Below are 25,266 nucleotides of genomic sequence, written 5' to 3'. Positions count from 1 at the left end.
CTACATCTAACCCCTCCCCCAAACTGCACTTTCCCAGGCACAGCCTGCAAATTTTCCAAGCTGGAGATGGCATCCCTAAATTCAGGTGGGTAGCCATGTTGATCTGAAGAAACAGAACAAAGTTTCAGTGGCACCTTTAAGACCAACAAGTTTAATTCTGCATGCACACTTCAAACAATAAGAAATGCACACACACTTCGAAGAACAAGAAACAAGAAGTGCACACAAAAGTATTGGAGATGGCTGGTTATATACCAAGGGCGGCCAAACTTGCTTAATGTAAGAGCCACACAGAATAAATATCAGATGTTCGAGAGCCACAAGACGTGAATGTCAGATGTTTGAGAGCCGGAAGACATGAATGTCAGATGTTTGAGAGCTGGAAGCCATGAATGTCAGATGATGGAGAGATGGAAGGAAGGAAGGAAAATAGATGGGGGGGAAAGAAAGCAACTTTAAGTTTAAATGCATTCTCCACGCTCCCGGCTGGCTTGGCTTGAAGAAGCGATGTCAATAGACAAATGCTTTCTCCAAGCCAACCAACAGGGCAGTGGGGGCTTTCACAATATATTTTGAAAAAGCCACATGTGGCTCCTGAACCACAGTTTGGCCACCCTTGTTATATACCATGGTGCTGTACTGTACTGTACAAAGGTCGATCCAATGTTTGCCCTTTGTTCATTTGCTTTCACTCTGAATTTATGTAGGTTCATAAATATATGGAGAAAAACCACACCAATTAAAACCTTTTTGGAATCACATATAACAAGACGAGCTTTCCTTTTAGTGGGAGAAATCAAACTGAAGTTGGAAAAAAACAGAAGGGGAAAGATTTTAAAGCAAAGTTTCAGCAGCTAATTAGGTCAGAAATATTTTTGATTTAGACTTGAAAGAAATGGCTGAATAAAAAGAAAAGAACAAATACAGTCTAGAAAATTGGGCCCTGGAGGCTTTGTGCATAATCAACTTTTATCAGATACCTTTTAAAAATGTTTTGGATTTGCCAAAAGGACTCTGAAAGAACTATTTCTGTATGTCAATAAGCACAGTACTGTGTTACTCCTCCTCTCATGAAATCATGAATGCATTAAAAAGTAGGTTCCGTCCTGGACTATTACCTTCTTCAATAATAGCCTTTGTGGCCAAAATTAACTTAGTAGGCTATGGGTGCTTCCAAATGGGCATTTTGTTCCACCTTCACTTCAAAACTGAAGCATCCAGACATCATTCTGTAACTGTCCACTTTCCAGGTTTTCCCACACTGTGATCTGATCTTTACCAAAGGTCTTCATACAATCTTTTAGGAAAGATCCCAGTCCTAGGGTGTTTGCACACAATATAGCTGGGAAGGGAAGAGAAGACACAGGGCCAGCCCTGTCACTAGGCAAACTAGGCAACTGCCTAAGGTGCCAGCCTTCTGGGGGCTTCCCCCATGTGACTCAGTGGCCTGGGCTATCCGGGTCGAGAAATTTCAAGTTCATTTTTTCCCACAATTCATCTGTTTTTGAAAATTGGTTATCAGTACAGGGGCGGGGCAGAAGTTAGCCTTGCCTAGGGTGCCAGATAATTTAGGGCTAGCCCTGGGAAGGCAGCATGGTAAAACCAGGTCTCATCAGATCTTGGAAGCTCAGCAAGGTCATTCCTTAGAAGGGAGACCACCAAGGAAGCCTCTGCGGAGGAACTCAATGACAAACCGCCTCTGCTTCTCACTTGCCTTGAAAGCCCCTTGCCAGGATTGCAACTTCGATGGCAATTCACACACACACAAACAAACACAAAGAGCAGGGAAATGCTCACTTCTGAATATTCTACCTACATCAGTGCTACATTCCTTGCCTAAGCCTCCTGAAGTTGCCATCCTGAAGAGAGCCAGTTTGGTGTAGTGGTTAAGTGCGCGGACTATTATCTGGGAGAACCAGGTTTGATTCCCCACTCCTCCACTTGCAGCTGCTGGAATGACTTTGGGTCAACCACAGCTCTTGCAGGAGTTGTCCTTGTAAAGGCAGCTTCTAGGAGAGCTCTCTCAGCCCCACCCGCCTCACAGGGCGTCTGTTGAGGGGGAGGAAGGTAAAGGAGATTGTGAGCCACTCTGAGAGTCAGAGTGAAGAGCGGGATACAAATCCAATTTTCTTCTTCTTCCTCTTTCTTCTTCTTCCCTACCTCTCTCCTGCCACCAGATTACACAGCATTATTATGATCCTCCAGTAAACTATCAACAGAGGCCAATTTGGTCTGAAAGTCACCTCTTGTTTTCTTTTTCAAAAATCTGATATAAAGCTTAACTGGTTCGCTACAGACTTTACACTACCCATTATTCCTCCAGCAGGAAGAGAGTTTAAGAATCTAGCCACCTGAGTGGGCACAGGAAGACAAGCTCACTCTCCCTAGACCTCACACAGATGCAGCAGAGAACAGGCAGTGTAATTTTCTGCAGGTTGACTCACGAAGTCTTCCAGGAGTAAGTAAAATAATATCGACAGCCACATCCTGGTATCGGTGAACCAGGGATAAAGGCACAAGAGACGCAGATCACCGTGGCAACTTGCACTTCAAATGGTTTTTTAAAATTCTGTTTTGAAGCCAAGATATGGAGCCCATGTAGAACAAACAAAAGGAAACGCAAGCAAGCAAGCGCTCTGGGCAACAGTCACGCCATGTGGAGCGGTGGCTGCTTGTGACTTCCATGTGCTTTAACTTATGTGCTGCAGATCATCTGAGGATAATTTGCAAGCTGACATACACTGTTAACCCTCCTAACAAGGGGATGTGTGATCTCAATCTCACTGGTGCCAGTTCTGTTCATTAAAAGAGAGGAGTAGATGTTTGAGAGGTCAGCACAGGTGACTTTTAAAAAATTTACTCCATTTATGGCCCACCTTTCTCCCCAGTGGGGACTCAAGGGCTGAATTCAGACGGCCAATTGGGCCAACACAGGAATGGGCCACATCTGGAATTAAATGGTATGTTCAAGTGTGCACATCTGGGACCCACCTCACTCCTGCCCTTACCTTATCCTCTGCCATTGCTCTGCCGCCTGCAAAAAGCTACCAGGTAATAAGTGGTAGCAAACTCACACTCACTATAGTATCTAGGTGCACTGGCAATTTTGCTTTAAAAAAACTAAGGCATTTGTACATTTAAATTACATATGCACACACACAGGTTGCCTAGTGAAGACCCACAACATGCATCTGACAATGAAGGCTCCAGTCAGCAAAAGCTTATCCTTTAAGACAGCGGTCATTTTGTAGAAAAAGAGGTGGTGGAGCTCATTAGCATAACTTATTAACATATGCACCCCCCCCCAGCCAAAAGTAACCTGATGCAAGAAAGGAGAGCCCTGGGTGAGCGAGGCCTGCTTCGGCTGGCTAGAGATCCAGCCAACCCAAGCAGGCCTTGCTTGCCTGGGATTCTCCTGGGCCATCCCCCACCCCCCCAGTCAAAAGGCCAGTAAGCCACTCACTACCCAAAATCACATAAGAAGTGGAGAAAGGGTGGTGCAGGCTTCTCCAGGGGTTAATGACGGCTGCTGGGGGTGTGGCAAAGCTCCTGCTGGCTGGCTGGCCACTCTCCTAATCCATGCATATTATGCAGCTGCACCTTCTGCTCAGTGGGCAAGGTAGGTGGGGAGGTGGAACCCTCAGAAAGGTTCAGGAGCTTTGCTCCTGTGAGCTCCTGCTGAATCTGAGGCCTGCTTTAATAAAATCCAGTTGGTCCAGGGACTTTGGTCATGGAGGATTGAGCTGCTTCTCAGCCGAGGAGCAGACCAGAGCTTCTTCTGTTCTGGGCAGAGAAAGTGATCATAACACCTGCTGCCTACTTCTTCCAGGCAGGGAGAAGGCCAAGACATGCATATTAAATTCTGAGGGGATTTACTTTGGCTGACGAGGAATTCCAGTGGGGTTCCTTTTTGGCTTTGAAGAGTCCCCGGAGAAGGATTGCATTCAATTGTCTACAGAGGACTTCTGAGGTCATTATGTTGACTTAAATTCACCAAGACTCAAGGCTTCTTTGGAACTGATTAACATTAAGGGGAGGGACGGTGGCTCAGTGGTAGAACATCTGCTTGGGAAGCAGAAGGTCCCAGGTTCAATCCCTGGCATCTCCAAAAAAGGGTCCAGGCAAATAGGGGTGTAAAACCTCCGCTTGAGACCCTGGAGAGCCACTGTCAGTCTGAGAAGACAATACTGACTTTGATGGACCAAAGGTCTGATTCAGTATAAGGCAGCTTCATATGTTCATCTATCTTTGAAAAGAGCAGTGTGCAAAAGGATAGCACACTGAAGGCATTAAAGGTAAAAGATCTATATCTATCACTCCAGGACTAATATAAGACTAATTTAAAATAAAAACAAAGGTCTGGATCCAACTACGTCATCTTAAATCAAGGAAGATAAAGGAGGGGGTAATTTTGGGACTAATGAAATTGGAGGAATAAGGTTAAAAGAGGAAAAACAAACTTTGTTTTGAATACCTATGGTCGAGTCAGACAACCCCCTCCGAAATAGAACTGCTGACTTGGTGAAGACGATACAGGAAACGGCATCACAGAAATAACATGAGACTTCTTAACCATTGAAACCGAGACTTCGTGGCAAGAAAGGAAGAAGCCATTAAGAGATGGGAAAATTGCAAGCCTCCCAGCCCTCTCTAGGACTTTAAATCATAGAGAAGTACTGGCTGCCATTAAAAGAAGGTCAAAATTTTAAAACTTAATTAAAAGAAAACGGGACTTTAAAAAATAGTGGAGCCGGCAAATATCATCATTAAAAGGCGAAATCTATTGGATTATATGTTTTGAATCAATTTTGGTGCAGTCCAGGAGAAAAAAGGAAAAACTTTTTAAAAGGGACAGAAAAACAGCGGATGCCATTTTGAAGAAATAAAAACTTTAAAAAATTAATATCTGGACTTAGGAGCCTCAGGGAACGGCGATTTTGGGCTCATATAAAAGGGCATGGTCCAATCTACAAGCCTGTGTAACTGAAAATTGAATTTGTGAGGTCAACTTTGAAGCCTATTTAAGCAATGGGCAGGCAGTGATGTCTGTGCAAAAATCAGGAGCAAAGCAGATTCGAATGAGGGCTGGGTCACTTGAAGAAGCAAAAATTGCTAAATGGTAGGAGGCAATGGATGCTATGGAGGCAAGATTGGTAAAAATAATAAAGGAGTCATTAACAGAAAGTAAGAAGGAAATAAAAAAAGACATCGAATCCAGTGCAGAAGAAGTTAAAAAAGAAATTGAAGATCTCAGAAAAGATTCTCAAGCAGCATTAAAGAAAGTTCAGGAGGTGGAAGAAAAGGTGAAAGACCAAAATTTAAGAATAGACACAGTGAATTCCAGCATTCAAAAAATGCAGGAGAAAGCATTACTACAAGACTGTAAACTAATGGAAAATTAGATACGGTTGAGAGGGGTGCCTGAATCTGCTGAGACTGATTTAAGGACATATATAATAAAAATCATTGCTGAATTCTTGGATGAAGACCCAGATGAAACCAGCTATTTTTATGACTACATTTATAGGGTAAATTCGGACTATGCCAGAAAAAGCAAATTATCAAGTTATGTGATAGTAAGATTCGTGACAAGATATATGGTGGGAAAGATTCTGAGTAAACAATTTGAAAGTACATTGGAGATGGATGGCAGCAGTGTAAGAATCATGAAAGAATTGCCAAGGAAAGTAGGTGTCGGATAGATGTTGGAAATGCAAAAAAACAAGAAGGATCTTTCTACCATATGTGGTGGACTTGTGAAAAGGCAAAACAATTTTGGCAAATGATTCAGCAAGAGATTTTGAAAATTTTGGGATATAATATCAAGAAGGCACCAGACATTTTTCTGTTGGGATTACAAATGGAAATATTTCCAAAACAAGATAGAATGATAATTTGGTATATGCTTTCAGCTGCTCGGACATTATATGCGCAGATGTGGAAGCAAGACAAAATACCAGAAAAATGGGAATGGACTTTAAAAATTATGCATTGGAGTGAAATGGGCAAACTTACAAGAATCTTAAAAGAACGTGATTTAGAGAAGTTTAAAAATGAGTGGGGGAAAAAATAATGGAATGTAAAAGGATATTTGGCAATGTTTGACAATGATTAAACTCTAAAGGAATGTTAAATGGACTATAGTAAAAAAAAAGCAAGACTACTGGAATATATTTTTTTCGTTCTCTTGATAATGACTAAAGGACTATTATGAAGATGGATTACAATTATAACATATGGTTTTTTCTTTCCTTTTCTCTTTTTGCTTTATGATGTTTTCTTTTTTATGAAGATTCTTTAATAGATAAAATTGATTACCTTTTTTTTAGCAATTTGATTAAAATACACTGCCGGGGGTCACCAAAAGTGGGGGAGGGTGGAGAAAATGTAATATATATGTATTAATTTTCAATAACAAATGATAAGTGTCATTACGATATATCAGTATAATAAATTGTTTTAAACAGAAATAAAATTCAGTTGATCCTTAAGGTGTCACATGGGCTATGAAAGATCACCAGCTCTCACCAACCTCTGGAACAAAACCTGCCTTCTTCTTCTGGTTAGTAAAGCTGCACAATGGTCATCTGTAAACTGGTTCTAAGATTTCTGGTCTCTTTTAATTTCTTCCTTCTTGTACCACTTTCATGGTAATTTACTACACAGCGCAGATGCGTTGCAATTAATCCTTATAACAAGTTTCTAGTTATCCCATTTTACAAATTGTGCTCAGTCATGAGAAGAGAAGAGCATAACAAGAGCCCTGCTAGATCAGACAGCATCTTGTCTCACACGGTGGCCAACCAGTTTCTCTGAAGGTCAACAACAGGGCAGAGAGACCAAGCCCTTGACGTTCCCTCCTGGCACTGGGATTCAGAGGTTTACTGTGGAGGTTCCCCTCAGTCACTATGGTTAGTAGCCACTGATAGAAGGCCTATCCTCCACGAATCTATCTAATCCTCTTTCAAAACCATCACTCTCTCCCGGTTTTTGACGGTGTGGCGCTGAAAGTGGCGTACCGGGTCAAGAGCTTGGGGGTTCTACTGGAGCCTTCATTGTCAATGGAGGCCCAGATAGCGGCCACTGCCAAGTCCGTGTTTTTTCATCTTAGACGGGCGAGGCAGTTGGCCCCCTTCCTTCAGCGCCAGGACCTAGCAACAGTGATCCATGCAACCGTCACCTCAAGACTGGATTACTATAATGCCCTCTACAGGGGGCTGCCTTTGTGCCAAACCTGGAAGCTGCAGCTGGTGCAGAACGCAGCGGCTAGGCTATTGTTAGGGCTCCCGAAATGGGAGCATATACAGCCGGGGCTACGCGGGCTGCACTGGCTGCCGGTTGCGTACCAGGTTTGGTACAAAGTGCTGGTTATTACCTTTAAAGCCCTATATGGTCGAGGGCCTGCCTACCTGAGGGACTGGATGGGCCATTGGCCTGATCTAACATGGATTCTCTTATGTTCTTATGACCGTCTCTCCCCATATGAACCCCAGAGAGCACTGAGGTCAGCAGGAAAGAACCAGCTGAATATCCCTGGGCCAAGGGAGGCCAGATTAAAGAACACAAGGGACCAGGCCTTCTCTAATGCAACTCCACACCTATGGAATCAACTTCCGGACGAAGTGCAGGCCCTTCAGAGTCTTGACCAATTCCGCAGGGCCTGCAAGACCACTCTCTTTAAGATGGCCTTTGCTGAATGCTGAGCAAATGATAGAATCGCTGCTGTTGTATTCCACCATCAATTTATTAAAAACCTGTAATTTAGCACCATAACTGTTAATTTTAATTGGAATGTTGATTTAAATGATGGTTTTATAATGTAGTATTTATTGAATTATGTGATTTTATTGTATTGTATTATATTGCACTAAAATGTTGTGAGCCGCCCTGAGCCTGCTTCGGCGGGGAGGGCGGGATATAAATAAAAAGTATTATTATTATTATTATTATTATTATTATTATTATTATTATTATTATTATTATTATTATTATTTTTTCTATGTCTGTGCCAGTCACTTTATCCTCTAGCAGTGAATTCCACATTTTAATCACTCCTTGATTAAATGAGTCAAAAACAAAACCCAATAGGTCTGTGGGTAACTTGGGATTTGGACTCCTATTTTTCAGCACTGAGCCCTGCATTTGCCACTGAGATAACCATTGCTGAAGAGAAAGTTGTTGTTGTTAATCTCACCTGAGAGACAGCAGATATATATATAAGCAGGGCTTTTTTGGTAGAAAAAGCCCAGCAGGAACTCATTTGCATATTAGGCCACACACACCCCTTACGCCAAGCTAGCTAGAGCTGCGTTCCCGTGCGCTCCTGCTCAAAAAAAAAAAAGCCCTGTATGTAAGGCTCACTATACATGATGAGACCTAATTCCAATTAATTACTTTGATGTTTTAACAGCATTTGAGCAAGCCAAACATCAACACACCAGACTCCTTTTATGCCACCCTGACAGGGACTGCAAAGGCAGGTGGGCAGTTGTCAAGCATGATGCCAACAAACTTGTGCCAAACTTGGAGGTTACAAGTTGTGCAGACCTGCTTAAAATATTTTTTCTGTTTGCAAAATCAATAGAAATTACTTACCGATAAGATACATGCCAATCCAGTCCCCTGCGTCCACTTCTTCTTTTATATCCCAGCAAATCACTAGGTCCTGTGAATGCCCTATAGAATAATAGGAGCTGCTGACCATGAGTGTAGATCGGCTGTCCGAGGTGACTAAGTCTGTGTCACTGGTAGAGCGCGGGATAGTGACCGTCTCATGGGGACCGTTCCCAATGTCCATGTTGTGGAACTGATCCGGGTTGTAGCTGTACCTCAGGGGTTCTTTGCACCGGCGCCGATTCTGAGAGTTCCTGGACGGAGACGCCATGGCTGCCAGGCCCAAGAACCTGTTCTGGTACAGATTCTGTAAAAATCAAACAGGAGAGAAAACAGTGAAATTCAGAATCTGTTTTTGCTGAAACCAACATAACCTTTTTTTTTTAGAAAATAAAAAAGTGCATTAATACCATCTTCAACATGCCTAAAAGCAACACTGTAAGAAAGCCCCATCCATCCATCCATCCATCCATCCATCCATCCATCCATCCATCCATCCATCCATCCATCCAATGTATATATATTACTTACATGCTTGTTTTAAGCCTTTATTTTATTTCTTCGCTTGCAATTACTTACATGCCTAATGCATACTACAGAAAGCAATTTACAATTAAATATAAAAGGATAAGCCTTTGCCATTATTAAGACTGCTACTGGCAACAACATTCATTGAGGACCATTTTCTCCCATATGAAGCTACCCTACACTCCAGTCACCTTCAGACAGAGTTGCCAGGTCCCCTCTTCATTGTGGCAGGGGGATTTGAGAGGTATTCCAGGGTGGGGAGGACATTGTATGCAACATCCCTGATGCAATTACAACACCCAGAAGTTATATCGTTGTGCTGAAGATGTTGCACAACGATGTCACTGTTTGGGGGTGGGGTTTCCTAAGCCCCCAAAAGTAGGGGAACCCCCGCTGAGACCTGCGGGGCTGGCAACTGCTTTGGTTGCCCTGTCATCTGAAGCTAGATTGGGGGACGGGCAGGCTAAGAAAAGGCCTTCTTGGTCATGGCACCAAAATCCTGGAACTCCTTCCCCAAGGAGAGTCATCTGCCTCTCTCTTTCACTGTCTTCTGCTAGCAATGAAGGCTTCTGTTGGCCCTCCTCCTAGTGCTGCTTGTTTGTGTTTTTAACTGAATTATTGTACAATTTATATTTTAATTGTTTTAATACAATATTTGATTTTTAATTATTTTAATGCTTTTAATGAACACAGCTATAGGTATTTTAATTGCTTTAATGCTTTTAATGTTCACAGCTATAGATATCCTGACTGGGTGAAAAGGCAGCATAAAATGGTTTTATCCTCCTCCTCCTACCATCATCTGTCATGGGTGCTGGGGACCCTGCAGAGGAAGACGAGTCTGCCAAGGAAACTGTACCCCTGCCACCTGCACCAGTACCCCTGCCTCCTGCTGAAGAAGATCCCAGCCCCCCTGCCTCGCCCTCTCGGGTGGCGCGTGTGCGTGACCGCCTCCGTCAGGACCTCAGGGATCGGAGGAGGGCGGCACGCTCACAAGCAAGACGCTCCCTGAGTCCTGAGTTTTGAGAGGATTCTGGCCCTCCTAAGAGCAAGGATGCTTGAGTTGTAACAGGATCCTGGCTGCCTCCCAGAGCCAGCAATTAGCCCAAATGGGCAACAGCCAGCAGAGGGCTATATAGCTGTGGGCTTTGGGAGGAGGCTTTGTGGAAGCAACTAGTCATCTCCCTGACGTTCTAGCATCCACTCCGGCCTGACTTTGGTTCCTGACTCCCTGACTTTGGCTTTTGACTTCTGGACTCCCTGACCTCGGCTTCTGGACCTCGGACCTGCGATAATTGCACAGCGATTTGGATTTGGCACCTCGGACACTCCTGCTTGTTGGCTACAGACCTCGGACTGCCCCTGGACTTTGCCTGACCCGGCCCCAGCCGTGACATCATCATCATCATCTGTAAGGGACATATCTGGGTTTAAACCAAAATGCCTCACATAGGTAGAATTCATCCTACTAAAAATACAAGCTTACTTAAAGAGACATAAAACTTTTCATTAATACAATACATTCCCATTTAACTCTTCTCTTTGGCCCTTAAGCAGCCTTTGGCAGCTAAGTTGTGATCTTAGTCTGTGTCCTATTGCAGTCATCTTTCTTTTAACTGCCTGGCACAACCGCACCATCTACTTCTGAGAAGGAAAAAAAGACGCAGAGTCACCTTCACACAAAAAGGACCGATGTTTGCCAGCTGAGCTTTTTCACCGGGCTTGGTGCTCCTGGGCTGCAGCTACCGATGGTGAAATTGCAGCTCATTGTTATTATGCTGTGTGCCAGACGTGAGCATTGTATCCTTTGTGTCCAAATGCTGAGCTACCTGGACATAACTGGCTCTACACCATCTGCTTCTATACAGAGACTGTTTCTGAGACTCTAGTCACAGATGGGAGGCAAAAAGAGAGGACATCTTGGAAAGACCACTTGGGCTGAGAGCTTCTTGATGCATGGAGGCCGCCTGAAATGACATCAGTTCTGTGGCTCCTTGCCATGATGAGCTGTTGATGGGTAACAGCTATCTATGTATATCTACCATGTGCTTGGTCTCCGCTCAGCAGTCAAACATTCCTGTTGGGGATTTGTAGCAGTATGAATGAAACTTTAGTATGGCTGAATCACATAATGAGCTGTTATGAACAAATGCATCACTACGGAGAGCTTCCAGGATGAGGAGGAGTTCGTTTTTATACTCTGCTTTTCTTTATCTTAAGGAGTCTCAAAGCAGCTTATTACAACCTTCCCTTCCTCTCCGGACAACAGTTACCCTGTGAGGTAGGTGAAGCTGAGAGAGTTCAGAGAACTATGACTGGCCCAAAGTTACTCAGCAGGCTACAGATGGAAGAGGAGTGGGGAATCAAACCCACTTCTCGTGATTAGAGTCTCCCACTCTTAACCACTCCCTTGGAACGTGCTGTAAGAAGTCACATGACAAGAGCTCCAGGTATAAGCCCCCAAAGGATCACGAGTCAGGAGAAAAACTCATGGAATCCCATTTCAACTTTGCCAAAATTAAAAATACATCTAACCCCCCTAAAAAAAATCCTTTAAAAACACCATAACCCTAAAAGCAGTATCTTACTATCAGAAACAGAAATACACATACATATTTTATCTATACTTTGAAAATTATTACTGACAACATAACATAGTAGAGAACTTTTATATAAGAATATTCCTCAGATATTATAAATATGAATTAGTGTGACTATGTTATATAAAATCCTAAGTACTGTCAGATTCTTGAACTAAGCGTGTAAGTTAAATATACAAATGTTAAGAAAGAGACAGAGGCTACAAAAGGCAGCCATAAAGGAACTATAACAGATTCTGAAGTGTAAGGATGTGTCTCTGGCGACCAAGATTAGGATTATTCGTGCCATAGTATTCCCCATTACTATGTGCTGGTGTGAAAGTTGATCAATGAAAAAAGCTTACAGGAAGAAAGTTGATTCATTTGCAAAGTGGTTTTAGAACAGTCTTTTACAAATACTGCAGACTACCAAAAAAGACAACTAGGCGGATTCTAGATCAAATCAACCCTGAATTCTCCCTAGAAGCTAAAATGATCAAACTGAAGTTATTCTACTTCAGTCACACTATGAGAAGACACGAGTCACTGGAAAAGACAATCATGCTAGAAAAAGCTGAAGACCCAACATGGAGGGTTGCCAAGTCCTCTTGAAGCACCAGCAGGGGACATTCGCACACTCGTGATGAAATGACGTCACCCAGAAGTGATGTCATCAAAATGGTAGTGCGCACGTGGGCCACTCTAGGCATTTCCAGGGAAACTCTATGGTTTTCCCGGATGCTCTAGCCATTTGGGAGGTTAAAACTCTGACACCTATTGCACCATAGAGTTTTACCTCCCAAATAGCTAGAGCGTCTGGGGAAAGCATAAAGTTTCCCCAAAAACGTCTAGAGCAGCCCCGCATGTGCGGCGCAATCTTGATGACATCACTTCTGGGTGATGTCATCCCAACAGCGATGCAGGGGGAGGTTCCCCCCACTGGACCAATGTGGGCCGGCAGATTGGAAACCTCCAGGACGGGGAATTCCCCGCCTGGACCGGGGGCTTGGCAGCCCTACCAACATGAGATGGATTGATTCAATCAAGGAAGCCATGGCCTTCAGTCTGCAAGACCTGAGCAAGGTTGTTAATGATAGGATGTCCTGGAAGTCAATCATTCATAGGGCTGCCATAAGTCAGAACGAAGCAACTTGATGGAACATAACACACACACGCACACATAATCTTTGGTCAAACATCGAAGTGTACAGCACTGTCTGAATTGCAGCAGAGGGGCCATACTGATGATACTGCAATATATTTTTACAACTTAACAGAAATTGGTATTATATAATTTTTCTCAAAATGAGTTCCCTGAAGTTTTTTTCTTCCTAAAATACAGAATCATCCAAACATCAAATCCAGCCTACATCTAAATCCATTTGTGGTCATGGTGATGGTGTCCAAAACGACACTTGCATAGATTTTTTAAGTGGAATGCAGAGGTACATATAAGAATATTGTTCCTGATTGGGCAGCAAACATCGATAACATTATTTCAGCTCCTTATCCCTCACAATAACACTTTTAGAAAATGATTATATTCGGCAGAAAGGGAGGGGAAAAATACTGTTTAAAAGATCAACATCTCAGGCTGCCAAATGTTCCCTCTAAGCTGTTGAGTCTTGTGAGCAAAAATTCTACTTTGTGAGCCATCGGCATTAAGGAAAGGAAAGGTCCCCTGTGCAATCACCAGTCGTTTCCGACGGGGGTGACGTTGCTTTCACAACGTTTTCACGGCAGACTTTTTACAGGATGGTTTGCCATTGCCTTTCCCAGTCATCTACACTTTCCCCCCAGCAAGCTGGTTACTCATTTTACCGACCTCGGAAGGATGAAAGGCTGAGTCAACCTCAAGCCGGCTACCTGAAAACCCAGCTTCCACCGGGGATCGAACTCAGCAGAGCATAGGACTGCAGCACTGCAGCTTTAACACTCTGCGCCACGGGGCATTAAAGTACTGCATAAATTAATGTGCCCAGGGGCCATCCTTCCTGAGCAGGCTGAGCTAAGACAAAACGTGTGAGCCAGAGGCTAACAAAAATGTGAGCTAGCTTACATGAACTCAGCTTAGCAGGAACAATTATGTTTTAAGTTCTACTCCAGTTTAAGCAAAGGCACAGCTTTTGTCTACTCGGTTTAAGACAAGCTGCCAAATTTGGGGAGGGGGTCTCTCTAACAAATTCGCTATTATTTGTTTATTATTTGCTGGTGCAGAACAGGGTTGCTCTGCAGAAGGTGGCAAACGGCTAACGATTTCCGCTCCCCTCTGGCCCCGAAGACCCCTTGAGGGGTCACCATGAGTTGGTTGTGACTTGACTACACTTAAATATTAAAAAGGACCCTTGATATTTAGGCTATTTAAAAATAGTCTACATAGAATGCATTCGTTAGCCCAATCAGTACATTTAACGTTTTCAGCATTACTTTTTACTATCCTTTCATAAGAACACTTTTGACCTTAGGTTACCTCCGTTAACGCGGAGGTCTCATATTATCTCATCTTTCAATTAGCGTAAGTGATCCGAATCAAGAGAGAGACGCATAAAGAAAATGAATCACTGACACTTGAAACATCTCTGGAGGAAACACAGTTTGTGTATCTGAAAGCATGCTGCCACAAGACACCACCGGAGGCAACTTGTTCGAGCTGTAAATCAAAGAAGCTGGACATTTATGAAAATGCCTTCCAGTTCTCCCCCAATCCTGTTATAGTTCCACTCAGCCCAGGTTCCATAAGAATCTTGGCTCTTTCCTGCACCTGCACAAGCTTCAGGTGTGATCAGAAGGGCTTTTTGGCCCACCATAGCCACCCCCCACCATCAGGTTTTACAGGCGTGATCACACACACACACATCTGACCCCAGTGATGCTCCTGCCCTTGCCTTGTCCTGCGACACACCTCCCACATGCATTAAACAGCCACCAAGAACTTCTTGGTGGCAAAGTTTTGCCATGGCTCCATGGCATGTTTCTGGCATCTGAACGACCAGGAAGTGCCTTGCACATGCTGTTCATGCACAGGAGCATGGGCACGGCCCGTGCCTGTGTCAGGCACTATCTGACTGCAGTGGCACACCTCAAACAGCACTGGGTTTTTAAAAGCTGGGAGACCGTCGCGACAACTTCCTGGTTTGATCGCACCCTTCCTGTGTCAACTTGAGCTCTGCCAGACTCTAAGCATTAAGTAGCCTCTGTGAAATAGAACACCTGCAATAGAATTTAGGGGGCAGATGCTTTCAGCTTTGCCTCTGTTCCCACGTTAAACAAGGAAGTCTACTAAATTTTGTTTTAGACAGCTGAGGTAAAGAAAATCTAAGCCAAGAGCAACGTTTTGAATATAATGAAATCTGTGCTGTATATCCATGTGTTGCATGCTGCCTGAACAGTTGAAATTCTCTTAATATTATTTATTTACTTCATTTCCACCCCCATTTTTCTTCCCACTCACGACCCAAAGCAGCTTATGTCATTCTCCTTCCTTCAGTTTTATCCTCACAGGACTATCCCCAGGGCTTTTTTTGTAGCAGGAACTCCTTTGCCCATTAGACCACACACCCCTGATGTAGCCAATCCTCCTGGAGCTTTACAGTAGGCCCTGTACTAAGAGCCCTGAAAGCTCTTGGAGAATTGGCTACATCAGACGTATGTGGCCTAGTATGCAAAGGAGTTCCTGCTACAAAAAAAGCCCTGTTCAAAGTCACCTAGCAAGCTTCTATGGCAGAGTGGAGATTTGAGTCTCCCAGATCCTAGTCCAATACTCTAATCGCTACACCATACTGGCTCTCACATAATATGATTGTACAGCAAGATTTAAGAATCTTTGGGAAAACGAACAGAGCAATAGGTGAACAACTTATTTGGACAGTGCACAATCCCTGTAACACACCTTTAGCTGACAGGTACTTCTGAGCACCTGAATGGGATGATGAGCCACAACTGCAGGTGGATCTGTGTTTTTCTTCTTTTCTTTTATGCTAGGCATAAACGTGTGGGAGCAAAAGAGACAGTTCCACTCCAGTGTGCATTACTGTATATAGGAAGCTTCCATGCATTCTGAGGTGGTTTAGCACTCCCTTTATGGAATGGAGATCAAATAGCACTACAATGGCATGCTAAAGCATAATCTTCTTGACTCTGTGCTATGGACAATCCCATTGGCTCTTCTGCCAGGTTGTCCCTAAACTTGTGTTTCTTCACTTAGTCCAGGATCAAACCTGAATATCCTATGTCCCACCATACCAAATGAAACCCATCAGCCGTATATTACAGACTGCCAGGTGCCTGACACCCCTCCCTCTTCCTTTTTGCAATGACTAGCAAACACCAGGGATAGAATAATCACTGACCACCTGGTAGGTCAATGCCACTGGTGGAATTGGTAGGCTATTGGTAGTGCAAAATCTAGAAAAGTACTGAACAGACTTGCCCAGGTACTGAAAGAACTGAAACCAGGCATGCCAAGGGATACCCTCAAACTCTTTCACTTCTGGCACACCACCACAAGGTGAGTCATCTAGGAGACAGATCAGAAGTTTTCAAACTGTGTTCTTGGGTACTTATCAGGGATCCTCAATAAGAAGATCATAGAATCATAAGAGTTGGAAGGGACCTCCAGGGTCATCTAGTCCAACCCCCTGCACAATGCGGGAAACTCACAAATATTTCCCCCTAAATTCACAGGATCTTCATTGCTGTCAGATGACCATCTAGCCTCTGCTTAAAAACCTCCAAGAAAGAGAGCCCACCACCTCCCGAGGAAGCCTGTTCCACTGAGGAATCACTCAATAATGATGGACTAGTATCCCACCACTATTATCAGTCTTGTACTGTAATGTCCCACTGCAGAAGAGTGTTGGCTGTGTTCTTGACCACACTCTGAGTCAAAGCAGAACCTCAGGCCTTGCCACTCCCCCCACCAAGTCTGTGTGTACTCCAGAACTTGTCCCAGAATCCTTGGCAACACAATAAGGTTCTATGACAGATGTGCAGGGGTTTCCTGGAAATTGAACTCATTTAAAAAAGTGTTTTCTGGTGATGGAAAGCCTGAACTACCAAAACAAGGAGTACTAAAGACAAAGTAAAATCCCATCCATCAGTAGCTTTTCAAGTGCTATCAGAGACAATCTTCCTCGTTTTCATAAACTGTGGAAAAACAAGCTTATTGTGGGTGGTGCCAGAGAACAACATCATCTTAATTGTAATTCCTCTCTGACGCTTCAAAGTTCCCTGCAGTATCCTATGCAAACTCGAAATTCTCTTCGTGACAACTTCCTTGATCAAGAACAAAGCTCAAGTGACGGGTGCTACATATCCCAATCTGCGAGCCCTGCAGTGAGAACAGAGACGTTAGAAGCACACAAGATGCGCGTAGGCATCGTTTATTATTTATAACCCTCCAAAATCTAAAGGGAGAAAAGTCGGCCCAGATATCAAACGCTACGTTTATAATTTTAATCAAAACCCTGCAGACGAAGAGCGTATCCCGGCAAACCTAGGAATCGCGTGGGCGTACATGAGAGCAACAACTGACCTATTTGGCTCACAGTTTTCTGTGTAGCACGCTTGCCCCTCTTTCACTCCCACACATTTATGCCAAGCGTAAAAGAAAAAGAAAACACAGATCCACCTACAGTTGTGGCTCATCCTTCCATTCAGGTGCTCAGAAGTACTTCTCAGCTAAAGGTGCGTTTACAGGTGTCTATGTGCAAAGTTCAAAGCAGAAAAATAAACGTTTTAATTAATAAAAGAGTCATTACAGGAAGTGAAAGGGAGGAGTAGGAGGGAGGGAGAGATGCTATCTTATTAGCAAAGAATTACAGTTCAGGATTTCTAAAATTTGCTTCCCTAGGGCATCAGTAGCAAGCTTAATCAGAAGGTGCAGGAAGGATTAATATGCTGGAATTTATTTTTTGGCACCTCTAAAGCCTTATCCCTTTCCAAAAGGGTGTTTTCACAACCATGTTCAAAATGAGAAACAAGTAAACTAAATAATAGATGGCCCCTGTGAAGCCGAAGAGGCAGTTGAGCACTGCATTTCTTTGCTTCCTTCTATCACGGTACACTTAGGATGTAGCTGAGTGGTAAGAATGTCTGCTTGGCATGCAGAAGGTCCCAGGTTCAGCATCTGGCAAATCCAATGAAAAGGCTCAGGTTGTAGGGAGATGTGAAAGACCTTACCCCGAGAACCTAAAAAGCCACTGCTTCTCTGAGTAGATAGATGGACCATGGATAGACCATGCTCTGGTCCAGTAGAAGGCAGTTTTGTGTGTTTAAAGCAATGATTCTCAACCTTTTTGGTATGATGACCCGCAAGTCCAAATTTGGTATGATGTCCCATTGAGGATTGGCCCACATTTTTTGTTGCCCTAGGTGAGCACACCTTGGCTCATATCTAGTTCAGCATTCCATTTTCTACAATGGCTAGCTAGATGTTTTTGAGAGACCAACAAACATCACACAAAGGGCATAGTTGCCCTTACTATGAACTCCAAGCTAGTGTCATTCTGACATACACAGCCTTTGATTCTGACATACACATTACATTCCAGCCTTTGATTACCCTCGCCATTTCTCACTTCAATCTCCTTCAAGATTCTCAGCAACTCACTCTAGTAATCATCAGGGCATGTTGTAATTGATCAACATGTCTATGCAGTGAAGGAAAAAAATACCAACTAATGTATGACAAGGAACATTCTGTTTCCAGAGTCAAATCTTGATTTCCAAACGAAAAAGAGAGCAATGAAAGGGCAGGGGAAGCCATTAGGGAAAGCTGCCCTGTGTCCCACTTCCATAGGTTTCACAACCCAATTTTGGGTCCTGACTCATAGGTAGGGAAACACTGGTTTAAGGGATCCTGTGACATCTTTGCAACAGAGGTGTTCGTATCATTCTATCTCTCACAAAGCTACAAAGCCACCACAAAGGAAAATTACTGTTATTTGTCTACATGCATCTCCACTCCTCCTATCATGTAGATCCTACAACATTTTCCACCTGATCTTGACTCATTCCTCTCCTAACTACAGTTCCCATCCAACATTGCTCTTTGTCCATGGTGGACCCATGATTGCTGACATAGCCTTTTGGTGGTCAAAAGGAGGGGCCCTGCCATCTTTCTCCCATCAGCAGAAAAGCTGGTAGGATCCAACTCAATATTTCTTATGCTTTCACATTATAAAAATAAACCTCTTGGGGCATATGAGTGCCATGCACTTCCAAGTTTAATTGAGAAATGTATGCCTTGGCTAAACAGAAGCTTGGCAAAAACTGGTTTACAGCACTGTCCTAAGCAGTGTTACATCCTCCTAAGTTCTCTAAAGTCCGTGGGTTTAGAAAGGTGTGTGTGTACTTAGAATTGTACTAGGTAGGGAGCCATGTTGGTCTGAAGCCGCAGAACAAAGTCTGAGCCCAGTGGCACGTTGAAGACCAACAGAGTTTGATCTGAAGACTTTGAAGGTCTTCAAGGTGCCACTTCAAAGTCTTCAGATCAAACTCTGTTGGTCTTCAATGTGCCCCTGAGTCTGAGCCCAGTGGCACCTTGAAGTCTGAACCCAGTGGCACCTTGAAGATCTTCAGTCTTCAGATCAAACTCTGTTGGTCTTCAACGTGCCCCTGAATCTGAGCCCAGTGGCACCTTGAAGACCTTCAAAGTCTTCAGATCAAACTCTGTTGGTCTTCAACGTGCCCCTGAGTCTGAGCCCAGTGGCACCTTGAAGACCTTCAAAGTCTTCAGATCAAACTCTGTTGGTCTTCAACGTGCCCCTGAGTCTGAGCCCAATGGCACCTTGAAGACCTACAAATCAAACTCTGTTGGTCCTCAACATGCCCCTGGACTCAAACTTCATTTTAGAATTGTCCTGTTAGTGTGTTTAGTTAGTTAGTGATTCTTTAATGATATTGAGATAAGAAATGCCTCGTTTTTCTATGAAGTCAAGCTCCTGTCACCAAATAAAGCAGCTTTTTACTTCTTCTAAGCTGAGCCCCAGACACATCCCTCTGCTCTACTTCTGATTGCTTCATATGCATATAATCCTTAAAAAACAAAAACAAACTGCTACTCAGTATGACAGAAAGTCTAGTAAACGCAATGAACTGTCTGGGGATCATAGAACAAAACAACATGTGATGCTGGTGCTCCAATTTAAGTAGGCAAATTTATCCTTTTAATGTGTTTTTGTTAATGATACTGTTCTGGTTCTTCTTACATCGACCTTAATCATATGACATTCATTTGATAACCAACAGCATCAGGTCACTTGACACTCATTCCTTCAATTAATATCAAATCAGTGGGTTGCTTTAAAGGACAGATTCTACAAATTACCACACTCCTGCTGAATTCAATAAGGGCTGTTTTGGCTTTTACAGATGGATTGCTGTTTGCTATGGCTGGAAAATACAGGATACCTTGGTTAACACACAACAGACACTGGCCCCGAAAGGACATCCTTTTCCCCAGGATTCTTGGATTCCAGATTAAGAGGAGATGGTTTCCCTTTATGGAGACAAATTGGCATGATGAAGATGACCATTTGCCTGCCTGCCAGGAAGAAGATACAGATAGATATAAACAGGGCATTTTTGTAGGAAAAGCCCAGCAGGAACTTATTTGCATATTAGGCCACACCCCCTGACATCAAGCCAGCCGGAACTGTGTTCCTGCTCAAAAAAAGCCCTGGATATAGATATTGGATTTATATCCCACCCCCCACTTTGAATTTCAGAGTCTCAGCAGTTCACAATCTCCTTTATCTTCCTCCCCCACAACAGACAACCTGTGAGGTGGGTGGGGCTGGAGAGGGCTCTCACAGCAGCTGCCCTTTCAAGGACAACCTCTGCCAGAGCTATGGCTTACCCAAGGCCATTCCGGCAGGTGCAAGAAGAAGAGTGAGGAATCAAACCCAGTTCTCCCAGATAAGAGGCAGCACACTTAACCACTACACCAAACTGTCTACACCAAGCAGCAAGACAGATTGCTGCCTTGGATATCATGAATTAAGGCAATCCAAGATGGGATTGTGCACCTTGGCATGATTGGAGAAAGGTGCAGGGTAGCACACACAGGAACTGCCACCAAATTCTGCGATTGGCCAAGGAGAAGGAGTTAAAAGGTTTAGCACAAAGTTTGAGTCCAGTGGCACTTTTAAGACCAAAAAAGTTTTATTCAAGGTTTGAGCTTTCATTTCCAAAGGTATCCAAAGGTTTAACACACACTGTGAAAAGCGTGCCAACCAAGGACAGGGAAACAGGGAGAAACGGAGTGAAGTCTGCCTTCATCAAAGTTCCAGCTTTGCTTCTGCCCATTTCTTGGAATAGAATGACAACCTACTGGATTTCAGTTCAGGAGTCCCTTAGAGACTAACAAGATTTTCAGGGTATAAGCTTTCAAGGATCAAATAAAAAGGTGGTTATACACCGAAAGCTTATATCCCAAAAATCTTGTTGGTCACTAAAGCGCTACTGGATTCGAATCTAGCTATTCTTTGGAAACCAACATGGATACCCTATGTAAGCCAGTTTGGTGTAGTAGTGGTTAAGTGCAAGGACTCTTATCTGGGAAAACTGGGTTTGATTCCCCACTCCTCCAGATGCAACTGCTGGAGTGGTCACAGCTCAGTCATAACTCTCTCAGAACTGTTCACTCAAGAGCAGTTTCTGTCAGACCTCTCTCTCAGCGCCACCAACCTCACAGGGTGTCTATTGTGGGGAGGGGAAGGGAAGGGGAAGGGAAGGGGAAGGAGATGGTAAGCTGCTCTGAGACTCCTTCGGATAGTGAAGGGCAGGATACAAATCCAAACTTCTCCTACTCCTGAAAGCGGGGGGTGGGGGGGTGGGGGTGTCCTCAATCTCAAAGATTACATTGAGGAGACCAGGCAATCGCCCAATTCACAGCCTTTATATTTTACTGGGTGGTTCTTGACGAGTTAGTGCCTCTTAGCCAAAACTATTCTGTAATGATTTCTGAAGGCCAAATGAAATAACATCACATTGTAATCTAAATGGAAATAAAATCTGCATTGAATCAGGTCTTGTCTGGAGTTACACCATTAAGAGTAGGAGGAGGCCAGTATTGTTTCTGAGGTTGTCAACCAGTTTCTCATTGACTATGGCAAGGATTCTTGCCAGGTATTGTTCTCAACATTTTACAAGTTTAGAGATTGGCTATATATTAGAATCAGTGCATGGAAACCTCTCCTATTGTGTGTTCTGGATGCTGAGAATCTTGGAAGGTTCCCTCATCTGAGAGGATTGTGATTGGACCATTTCTGTACTTCCCATGTGTGGCCAAAAATGTCACAAAAATGTCACAAAAATGCCACAAAATGTCACAAAAATGTCACAAAAATGCCTCCTCCCAGAGAAGCTGGTGTAACCTTTGTCCAGCAAGAAAGTTAAGCTTTGAGCCTGCCTGCATTTCCAGAGGATGTTGTTAAAATCCAGTTGTAATATCAAGGCCTTAAAATAATCTGCTTCTCACCCTCTATCTTTTAAACCTTTGTAACACCTAGCCTTATGAAGAGTTCTGGACTTGGCTTGAACCAATATGGCTGTTTATCATTCCCTCTCCCAGTCAACCATCTAGAGGGGAGAGCTACTGAACTTGCAGCAAAGAATGGCTGCCTTTCTCCAACTGCTATTTACCTTCCTCTAGAGTTGCCAGTCCCCAAGTGGGAGTGAGGGATCCCCGATTTTATGGTCCCCTGCCAGCAGCCAGCTGACCAGCAGGGGAAATCCCTACCCCCAACAGCCACCACCCAGAGTGATGTCCCTGGCATGATGACATCATGCAGAAGTGATGTCACCATGCTGGGGACATTGTGTGGGGACACTTTGGTGTTTGGGATAAAACTTTATGGTAATACCAGAGCATCACCGCACAACGTCCCCAGTGTGATGGCATCACTTCTGTGTGACATCATGCATGGCACAACACAACACGCACACCCCATTCCCAGAAAGCTCCCTCCCACCCTGTGCCAGCAAGATATGACCCGGCAACCCCATCTTGGCTAATCTCATCTTCCCATACTGCTCTTGGTTTCTACTAGGGATGGTCAAACTGTGGCTCGGGAGCCACATGTGGCTCTTTCACACATATTGCGTGGCGCTCAAAGCCCCCAACACCCCATCAGCTGACCTGGAAAAGGCATTTCTCTATTTAAATCACTTCTCCAAGCCAAGCCAGCTGGCAGGTTGGAGAATGCATTTAAAGATAAAGTTGCTTTCTTTTCACCTCTACCTCCTTCCCCTTCTATTTGCCTTCCTTCTTTACTTATGGCTCTCAAACATCTGATGTTCGTGTCTTGCGGCTCTCAAACATCTGATGTTTATTCTATGTGGCTCTTATGTTAAGCAAGTTTGGCCACTCCTGGTTTCTACCATAAAGAATGGGTTTCTACCATAGAGAGTGGGGAAATTCCTAGACAACGAAATGCTGCAATTTTCCACAACATCCACTCAGCAAACATCCCTCCTGACAACCATAAATTGATATGATGTAAAGGTGTCTGAGTGGTTTCTGGATTCCTGAGCCTGGACTTCTCTTTTTACCAATCAGCCTTGTTTGGGTATGGCCTGTGACTCCTACAGGCTTCTCAATTTTGTGATTAATTTTTAATAATTATTTTTTATTTTGAAAATATAAACAAGAGCACTTAGAACAGTTGTACACATTTTGTGATTCTTGCTGTCAGATTTGTGTAGAGTTGTCCTATGTAGAAAACGGAAAGGAATTGTTGGCATTTAATGGCATATACAATTTTAGATGAGCAAGCAAATGAGTCTGAGGTGGTGTATTGTAGTCGACGTTGAAGCCAAATAAAATTTCTTTCCCTTCTGCAGTTCTTGTACCAAACTACTGCTTTGTTATAAATTCAGTTTTATGATGTTTAATACAAAAGGCACCAGGGCATATATTTTCTAAAAAAGAGCAAGTATGTTCCTGAGTGAAACAGGCTTCTCAGGAGGTGGTGGGCTCTCCTTCCTTGGAGGTTTTTAAACAGAGGTCTGATGGCCATCTGACAGCAATGAAGATCCTGTGAATTTAGGGGGAAGTGTTTATGAGTTTCCTGCATTGTGCAGGGGGTTGGACTATAGGACCCTAGAGGTCCTTTCCAACTCTATGATTCTATGACATTTCTGTGCTTTAAGAAAAAAAGAGTATAAGAAAAATCTGCTACCACTGTCTAATGATAAAAAAGGTCATCAGATACTTCCTTAAATGGAGAGCTAAAATGTACTGTGGAACACCCATAACAACCATAGTAAACAGAAACTGTTCTGTGATGCCTTTAAAAAATTCAAATCAGATTCCAGGACACAAAGAGATCAAGTTATGACCAAGGATTTTTTTATTAGATCTGTGTCTTGCCCTTTTTTCAAAAAGCTCAGGCCAAGAAGTTCAGTTTCCCCACTGGGGGAAAAGCAAGACAGAAATGAAGTAAAGAAAGAAAAACCGACACCCTGTGATGTGGGTGGGGCTGAGAAGGCTCTCACAGCAGCTGCCCTTTCACTGACAACCTCTGCCAGTGCTATGGCTGACCCAAGGCCATTCCGGCAGCTGCAAGTGAAGGAGTGGGGAATCAAACCCGGTTCTCCCAGACAAGAGTCCACACACTTAACCACTACACCAAACTGGCTCTCATCTGAAATACAATTTTAGATGAGCAAGTGAATGAGCCTGAGATGGTGTAGTTAATGTTGAAGCCAATCAAAATTCCTTTCCCTTTTGAAGTTCTTGTACCAAACTACTGCTTTGTTATAAATTCAGTTTTATGATGTTCAATACAAAAGGCCTTGGGTTAGCCATAGCTATCCCAGGAGTTGTCCTTGAAAGGGCAGCAGCTGTGAGAGCCCTCTCAGTCCCATCCACCTCACAGGGTGACTGTTGTGGGAGGAGAAGATATAGGAGACTGTAAGCCACTCTGAGTCTCTGATTCAGAGAGAAGGGTGGGATATAAATCTGCAGTCGTCGTCTTCTTTAAGAACCAAGCGGCAAGATTTAGTTTCCTCCCATTTCCAGTATGTGGATACCTCATGGATGGCCGGGGGGGGGGGGGGGATTAAGTCAGTCTGAGGGAATGGAGAACAGGGGAAGGTGCCAGCCAGAATGGAAACCATTGCTGCCTTCAACCAAAAGTCTGTCAGAAAATCTCTGCCTTATAAGCCCTGTGGAATTGCATGAGGTCCCGCAGGGCCTTGATGTTGTTTGGCAGAGAGTTCCACCAGGTTGGGGCCAGGACTGAAAAGGCCCTGATTGAGGACAGCTGGATGTCTCTAGGACCAGGGAATCACTAGCAGATTGTTATCTGAGGAGCGTAACACTCTCCCAGGGACGTACCCAAGGAGGCAATACCTTTGTCCCAGATACATTTATTTATATCTCCAGTACCTCATTTTATGGCATGCATGGTCCTGCCCAACAAAGTAACATTTATGTCAGATCTGTCCCTCATAACAAATGAGTCTGACATGTGTTATAAAGGATGAGCTTTAAGGGGGAACTGATATTCTTGAAGGCAGGGAAGAGTTAATAGGCTGC

General features: G+C 43.7%; 1 protein-coding gene across 9 annotated transcripts in view; it reads right to left on the bottom strand.

The window, feature by feature from the left end:
* Window positions 1–25,266, bottom strand: part of HECW1 (HECT, C2 and WW domain containing E3 ubiquitin protein ligase 1) — a 321,722-nt gene that overhangs the window by 190,641 nt on the left and 105,815 nt on the right. For all 9 annotated transcript variants that reach the window (XM_060247682.1, XM_060247678.1, XM_060247681.1 and 6 more), the window contains one exon: window positions 8,596–8,920. In XM_060247682.1, coding sequence (XP_060103665.1) covers window positions 8,596–8,920 — 325 coding nt within the window. The remainder of the gene's footprint in view (window positions 1–8,595; window positions 8,921–25,266) is intronic.

This window comes from Heteronotia binoei, chromosome 10, assembly GCF_032191835.1.
Source record: "Heteronotia binoei isolate CCM8104 ecotype False Entrance Well chromosome 10, APGP_CSIRO_Hbin_v1, whole genome shotgun sequence".
In the NCBI taxonomy this organism is placed as follows: Eukaryota; Metazoa; Chordata; class Lepidosauria; order Squamata; family Gekkonidae; genus Heteronotia; species Heteronotia binoei.
Note: the sequence above shows the minus strand (reverse complement) of the source record. Positions and strands in the feature narration are given on the sequence as shown.